The sequence below is a fragment of the Dermacentor silvarum genome, chromosome 7 (assembly GCF_013339745.2).
Source record: "Dermacentor silvarum isolate Dsil-2018 chromosome 7, BIME_Dsil_1.4, whole genome shotgun sequence".
NCBI lineage: Eukaryota > Metazoa > Arthropoda > Arachnida > Ixodida > Ixodidae > Dermacentor > Dermacentor silvarum.
Genome location: NC_051160.1, coordinates 23,181,396 through 23,189,793, shown reverse-complemented (window position 1 = coordinate 23,189,793; position 8,398 = coordinate 23,181,396). Strand labels below are relative to the sequence as shown.

Below are 8,398 nucleotides of genomic sequence, written 5' to 3'. Positions count from 1 at the left end.
AGTGCTGATTCGGAACATTTGACGCGGAACTATGCAACGTATGGGAACGGAATTTTTCGACTGCACGCTATGGGGTTGGCGTATATACGTACATCAGAGTGATGTGCCAAAACGGGGATAATTCACCACCAGCACTCACTGGGTGTCTCAGTCACATTATGCGACGCACTTAATCGACTGTTTCGTCGCTTTTAATCTCATTGTGAACAAGGCTGCAATGTAAGATCCGAAAAGTTAAACCTTAGAATTTTAGAGCGCAGCTCTTAGGCGCGCGTTCCTGCGGCGAGTGGCGGCGGCGGCGTAACCAAGCGAACGAGCGCAGAGAAAGATGAAAGCGAACGCGCAGCGCATCGGGGGATGAAATGCATGAGGAGAGGAAGGTGCGGAGGAACCGTGAGGCGGAAAGCGGAGGAGGGTATGGCGAAAGCGTGAGAAGAAAGGCGTAGTGGGGCGATAATGGCTACGGGAGGGCACCGGAGTAGCGCGCGTCGTCTGGTAGGTCTGTAGGCTGCGGCTGCTGTGAATCGCGCCCACGCGTCACCCACGCGCTGGCTCTCCCGATCTCCAGATTAGCGAGGCAGGGGCGCCACAGTTCGCTGCGTTTGCAACGTACCGCACGAGAAAGATTGTCCGCACCAGCAAATATATATCGCGAAAGGACAGACACGTATAGAGCTGCGCTCAAATTTGGCATTAGGGAATATTGTAATCGTCAGTGAATTTTTTTTGTCTGCTTTTGTCTGTATATTTCATCATGTTCTAAAGTGGCTCGAAGGAACCCGTCATACCTTCGATAAAATTTTGAGAGCGATCTATGGAATTTTTTTAATATTTGATGATGCCAGGGTCATGTAAAAATTTGTCAATCGACCTCGAATTGGGAGTGGAATACAAAGAGCTCATCCACAACGATGCTCTCCTTGAGACCTACAGGAAGCACAGCGAGGCACTTGGTAAGAAACGTTCAGATCCGCGCCATGCCACCCGGCCCGTAAACGAGAAAACGATCACCGTCAGTTGCGCGTCTAACAGTAGCGCTGTATCGCGCTTCAAGGCGGATTTCCGGAAGAAGCGGAAATCACCCGCACGAAACGGTTACTGTCCACGTAGACAATTCGAAATAAGCAACAGACGTTTAGTTCAGAATATTGGTGGACGGAAAAATATTGAAGAAATTGAGCAAAGGTCGTAACATGCGTGGGTAATTTTACAAGTAGGGATAGGCAAAAGGCCAGACTGCAATATAAATGAAGCTTAGAACAACAGAAAGTTCAGTTATTTGGTATGGATGCATCGTGAAAGAAGGTGAGGCGTGCAGACACGGACCCAAGAGAAGAGAAACAGAAAACACAAACGGCGTTTGTGTTTTCTGGTCCTCATCTTTTGTGTCCGTGTCTGCACGCCTCACCTTCCTTCGCGATGCAATTTAAGTCTCGTTAGCTCAACGAGGGCACGTGGCTATTTGTTGCCGCCCTGTTTCAAAGAAAATATAATTATCAATCATTAATCATCACTATTTAAATATATTCTAGCCTTTGTTTATTGTTCGCATAGCGAACTTATTGCTTTGCCACCGCCGAGTTTAGGAGGCTTCGACAGTACCGAAGCACCCTATAGTCGTGTTTGAAGCGCATGGTGTCTGTGAGGAGCCAAAATTGTATCCGAAAGAAAAAGGTAGGGTCGGCGTCCATGTTTTGTCGAAATGGAAGTTGAGCAGTAGTTCAGTGAAGTCTGCTTAGCACAAATTCAACATCTTAAGAATTGCATCGCTTTCGAAATATTATTTCTGAAAATGTGGTAAGAAACATGTTGGTGCTTCCAGTTAAAAGTTTCCAAAAAGCATCCCTCTTGCAGTTCGGGGTGGTTTTAAGTGGGACACCAACGCAGTCCCTTCAGCATATTTCGGGGAAGGATATACCTCGAACGTGGTGCCATTCTTAACATTTTGGGTGAGGAAGCATGACTTCATCGCTCTTCTGGGTGTATTTCGCATTGCAACATATGACATCAAGAGAATAGATAACGTTCTTAATGACTATTCAGAAAATTGCGCTTTGTCGCGAAAGTAATGTCCACCTCTTTAAGTAATCCAGCTGAATTTCACTATGTGCGCCTGGTCGGTGGAGTGCACCTAGTCGACTGCCCGCTTCGGCCGGCGCTGATTGGCTGGGGCCGCTGGTCTCCTCCTCGCTCGTACAGCTCCATCTAATCAGCACAGCAGCAGCAGCCGAAATGGACAGTCCACTAGGTGAACTCTAACACAATACTCCTTCTGTTGTCCGCCAAATGTTAACGTTAACCGATTCCCCTGGTAAGATTTATTTATTTATTTCACAATACTGCAGGCCATGACAGGCCCAAGCTGGAGTGGGAAATCAAAACATAATTAGTATAAATCTGGATTACAAATGAATAACGCCATTAACAATCAAACAGGGTTACACCGCTACACATATAATACGTGCTTAGTAACCAGCAAAAAGAAAACTAAAACAACAATTTTTCCAGTGCCGTTGGAAAATCAGCCTCCTCAAAACTGGCTTTAGGCATAGCATTCCAGTCAGAAATTGTCTGGGGAAAGAAACTGTGTTTAAATGCATTGGTTCTAGCAAATATTGGTTTCAGTGCGTGGTCATGATTATGTCGAGTCTTTCTGGTGTCTAAGGGTTTTACATATGAAGGTATGGACATGTCAAATTTACCTTTCAACATGTTATGCAAGAACACTATCCGAGCATATTTTCGACGCACCTGTAATGTTGTAATCCCGTGTTCTTGCATAAGTTTAGTAGGGGAGTCACACCTTTTATATTTACCAAAAATAAATCTGATTGCCTTTCTGTGCAACATCTCAAGTTTATATATATCCTGCTTAGTTTCGGGATCCCAAATTACGGAAGCATATTCTAATTTCGACCTTATGTAAGTATTGTACGCTAATAAGTTTAGCTTTGCTGGAGCTTTGTTTAGTTTCCTTCTTAGGAAACACAACTTCTTAAATGCTGATGCAGATATATCTGAAACGTTACCTGACCAGGATAATTTAGAATTGTAACGCCTAAATACTTATAGCTTGTAATCTTTGTTATAGCTTGGTTAGAAAGAGTATAGGAATAAGAACTAGGCTGTAATTTACTTGTAACTGTTAAAAAGACTGTTTTTGCACGTTAATTTCCATATCCCAAGTTCGGCACCACTGTTAAATCTGGAACAATTGTTCCTGCAATACAACATGATCACTCTCACACAATATCTCCTTGTATATGGTACAGTCATCAGCAAAAAGTTTTATACACACTGTATCAGACAAAAATTCAATGAGATCATTCACATAAACTAAGAAAAGCAAGGGTCCGAGTACACTGCCCTGGGGCACACCAGAAGAAACAGGGAGCATATCAGACGCACACTCATCCACTACAACAAATTGTTTTCTGTTATGCAAGTATGCTTCAACCAATTTCACTAAGTAGCAGGGAAGGCCGGTTAATTTCAGCTTATGTATTAGTTTCGTATGCGGCACCTTGTCAAACGCCTTGCTAAAATCTATAAAGAATGCATCTATTTGCCCCGAGTGGTCCAATGTCATCATAAAGTCATGCACAGTGGTGAGTAACTGAGTCGTAGTAGATCTTGTCGTGGTAAATCCGTGTTGATAAGGCGATAAAATTTTATTATGGCGGCGGCCGGCTTCACCTTCAGGTCATCTCCACTCCAGAAGGTTTTTTTTTTTTTTTTTTTACTTCAACAGCGGAGCTGCTTAAGCCGGCCGTTAGTCCGTTAGTCGTCCACAAAAAATGTGGGCCGATCCTGGTGGTAGTACAGGAAGGCTCCAAGTGCCATGGCACATACCCCTGTGAACTAGCGACGCTGAGTCTGGCTAAGTCTAGCTAAGCATGGTTGGGACTACTTTAGCTTAATCAGTCATCGACAGCCAATAGATCGCCAATCAATAGCTAATTTATAATCAATCAATAATCAATAAATTCCGGAAAATGCTGGGGATGACTTGGTAGTGCTTAGCCTAGCCCTAATACGTGGTCAATACCTTACGAGAGCCAACCAATAGCCAATCAATAGCTAATCTATCATCGATTAATAATCAATATATTCCGGAAATTACTGGCGATGACTTGGTAGTGCTTAGCCTAGCCCAAATACGTAGCCAATACCTTGCGATGGCCAATCGATAGCCAATAAATCGCTAATCAATAATCGATCAATAATCAATAAATTTCAGGAAATTCTGGAGATGACTTGGTAATGCTTAGCCTAGCCCAAAAACCAGGACTATCTAGGTGCCCATCAGCTCCGCTGTCTCTTTAGCATTGCGCCTCCAGTACAAGCTACGCTAATATTTTTATATAAACCTTCTTGATCCATCGGCTGTTGCTTACAATGACAACCATCGTCAACGGTTTCTTCGCAATTTTTTTCCTTTTTTTTTTCTTTTTCCAATGATTTCGCTTAACTTTTAAGTTGTCGGCGGGCGCAGGTGCCGTATTTGCGGACGCCAACCCGGGTGTCGCCCTCAGGACTGGCGCCAGTACGGACGCGGGGAACGTGTCGCACGTGCTTCCCACCCTGCACCCCATATTCGACATCGGTGCCTCGGTGATGCCCCACACGAAGGCGTTCGGCGAGGCCGCGGTGACCGAGGCAGCGCACCGGGCAGTGCTGCGCGTCGCCAAAGCCCTCGCCCTCACCGCGCTGGACCTGATGTCGGACCCCGCGCTCTTGGCGCCGTTGTGGAGTGACTTCGCAGGCCTGGAAGGTCACTCACGGGACAGTGACAAGGTCAAGTGACAGTGGCGCTAGGGCACGCGTTCAGATTCCTCGCCGTTGGCGACGCGCGATGAACCAATGGGGAGGGGGAGGAGGGGGTGCTAAATATATCAATATGCTTCCTTTTGTGGGGCCACGTGTCAGTGTACGCTTTTTAAGCATGAAATACTGTAGCGACCGTGGGACACTTATTTTTTTTCTTTCTGAACTTATAGATAGGCCCTCTCAAAATTTCTGTTCGCATTTAGGTGGCTAAGGCTTCCTTTTGTTTGCTGCACTTTTCAATGAACCCAGCGTGTTCAATCCCCCCTGTGGGTACGAGCCATAGTTTGAGGCAACAGCAACAACTCTCGTTGTCGGCGACCTCAAGGTGAGAATGGGACGAGAACGAAACGAGAAAATCCGGGCATCGTGCTGAGAGGAAAACGAGATCATCCGGGCAATCAACCAAAAGTTAAGAAAATGTGGTCTTTGGCCCCCAACCCTTTGTACAGGACCGCATTACATACGCTGGTTACTGCCCTAACAAGTTAGCGAAAAAAAATAATGTGCCGAATTTCTTCCTGTTTGTTCACAATATCACTCAAGCTGTAACTTCTAGTACGCTGAAGTTTAATTTGTCATTTCCAGTAGCGATGTTCAAAAGGCAGATACAGTGCACCAAACACTTGATTGTCATCTTTTGGCGCTGAGACGGGGATGCCTGTACCCTTTTCAACGCCAGCGGTCCGTGAGTTCCGCGGCGCGGGATGGCGCCACGCTGCGTGACCAGGCCGGCAGCGTCCGGTGCGCCGTGGATGGTTGTTTGCCCGAGACGAGACTTGCAACAAGGTTCAATTCAATACAGGGTTATTTCGGCTCGGTAAACTTTCAGGCCTGCCTCGCGGCACCAATCTGCTTTACTGGTTGTCATTTCATGCTTACATCTACTCTCGAGTACCGGAGAGTCAGCATTTTTTATTGCGATAGCAATTATATGGACACTCCAAAGCAGATTTCTGCCGTCGGCGTCGCCGTCGCCGTCGCCGTGAGGTTCCGTATGACGTCAATGGAGATGAAATCGTCGCCGCGCGCCGCCGAACGCTGTATGTGCGAGTGGAAGGGCGCGAGCGACGCGCGCTTTCACGGGGAGTGAACGCACGGCGGAGAACAAACGCGCGTTCTGCGCCGTGCTCCCTTAAGGGCTGCAGAAGTAGGCGTCTCTTTCCTCTTTTACAATCACCATATATGTAGGGCAAACTCGCGCCTTCTTCCGACGCGCGAAAGGCCGTGGGGGGAGGGAAGGGAGGCGACGTTTAGCTGCGGCACCAAGTGCCTATTTATATCAGTCACCAACGCCGCACGCATTTTTTGCGAACGCGGGCAAAACGCCGACGGCGTCGACACCAGTTCTGCGTGTTGCCGGTGCTGCTGCATGTCCAAGTTTATACAGCTGATAAAGCTACTATCATTACTCCGTATCGCTCTCTCCAAATTTGCTATCGCAATTGATGCTTCGCCTTTCAGGTGAAACGGCGACTACTTTTATCTGATGTAATCATAATAAAAGAGTGGGGATGTCGCTTACGTTAACAGCTGGCTGCTCCCTTTCAAGCTACAGTCAATAAAACATTGTATCCACAAGCTCCGCTCGATGAAAAAACTCTTGAGATATTTGCACGTGGCCCTTGTCTGTCAAACAAAACCTATTCATTGGGGAACTTTATTGGGGAATGTGTAATTCTTTTAGTTCAGTGATTCGCCCCTGTAAAGCGCTATTTACGTGTCCTCAACGTCGTAATCGTTTTCTCTGAGAGCTAGCAGCCTTTAATGATTACAAGCATAGATTGACTTCTCGTCATAAACAGAAAAGAACCGTGATTGAACGATTTGTTGTAATCACCGGGTCAATTTCACTTTCTTGACTGCAAGAGTAGTGCGTAAGTGCGTGGGCAGACTATTTGAAACAAACTTATCAATGAAGTGTTTAGAAACAGTATATAAAAGAAGTTAATGAAGAATTTTCGGAATCAATTTCACTGGAATGATAATCGAACTGAGGAGAATTATCGTGGATAGGCATTGTACCGCTGTTCTTCGCCGTCAATGAACCGATGCCGGTTATTAATCTGCTAGCTATTTTTGCGTAGTTTGTGTAATAATATGTTGTTGTTGTTGTTTTTCAACGCTAAATCTGACATTAGAAATATTACGTACTTTCCTGGGTAATCACCCGCTGTGGGTGTTTGCCATAGTTACCGAAGTTTACGATACAGGAGCATAGATTTGGCTTTAGTCATTACGGCTAAAGTTATATTAGCCCCTACCCGCCAGAATTTCTTATAGCATCCTATATAACCTGTACTGTTTTCGTTGTTGTTCGTTGGTGAAATGGCCCGTGGATCTGGCAATGCAAAGATTATTATTTTTAGAGGCAAGTTCGTTGAAATAAAATTAGTAACTTGTATTTGGGAAATAAAGCGTCAACTGTTACAGATATGAAGGCTAAAGTATCAAAATATTGCGGTAAAGAAGCACGTCAGCATAAAAAGTAAAAAATAACCATTTCAGTAAGCGATTCCTTTTGTCTCGCACACAAAATTGCCAAGGGCATCGCAAATGTTCCTGTGGCTGCAACCCAGTGCGGTAGCACCAACGGAAATGATTACCGGAAGAGTCAAATTCAAGCCAAGGTTACGGGAGGGTTAGTCTAACAATATTTTCCTTTAGTTAGGTATTGAAACAGGTGACACGCTAATAAGAAAGGTCGCAGCGATTCACATTCACTGTACAAAGGACTGTACACGGCGCAGGTTCCTGGAAAGGAGTAATGGTGCCAGCGCTAAGGCTCTCAAATGCCATTCTGTGCTTAAAATCGGATATCTTGTCGGGTTTCGAAGTTAACCAAAGATCGGTAGGCCGGTTGGCTTTGGGAGCCCAGGGCAAAACCACAAATGAGGCAGTGCAGGGTGACATAGGTGTTTTGAAGTCAGAAAAGCTTAGAGCATAATTTTTTTCGAAGAAAAACTCGGGAACATGGGATCAAAATAAATGGGTGGCTAAAGTGCACAAGTATGTGTACCTGAAAAGCGTGGACACAGAATGGATAACGAGGTCAAGAAAGTTGCTAACCAAGCACAGGGTAATTGAAAGAGTGAATAGCCAACCAGGAGTCAACAAGAAGAAAGTGAGAGATACAGAAACCGTGAATTGGATGCAAAGAACGGAAATAAAGAAGGCCATGAAGATTTACAAGACTGGCAAGAAATAAATTAGAACGAAAAATCTGTACGATAACACAAAAGGAAATGCCTTGATATATGAGACTCAGCACAGCGTAATGGAATGCGAAGGGATTCACCCAGTGAGACCCATGGTAGCGTAAACCTTCCAGAAGCGCTTGGATTTAACGTGGACGGAAGCATCAACCGGTCAGCAGTCGAGATAAGCAGGAGAGGTTTAAAGTATTGGTGGAAAAAAGCTGGGAAGAGATTGATAAGAGCTGATCCGTTACGGGCATTGGTAGCGTTACAAGGTAGATGAAGTTTTCAATATGAGGGAAAAGATTAAGGAGATGTATACAAAAATGCTAGAATCAAACGCATGTGTAGCATACCTGATTAACTCAAGCAGG

The 8,398-nt window shown here is 45.2% G+C and overlaps 1 protein-coding gene across 1 annotated transcript in view; it reads left to right on the top strand.

Annotated features, from left to right (window-relative positions):
- Positions 1-4,806, top strand: part of LOC119458744 (peptidase M20 domain-containing protein 2) — a 5,276-nt gene extending 470 nt beyond the window's left edge. Inside the window, exon 2 of the mRNA XM_037720608.1 lies at positions 4,496-4,806. Within this exon, the coding sequence (XP_037576536.1) occupies positions 4,496-4,806 (311 nt within the window). The remainder of the gene's footprint in view (positions 1-4,495) is intronic.
- The last annotated feature ends 3,592 nt before the right edge of the window (positions 4,807-8,398 follow it).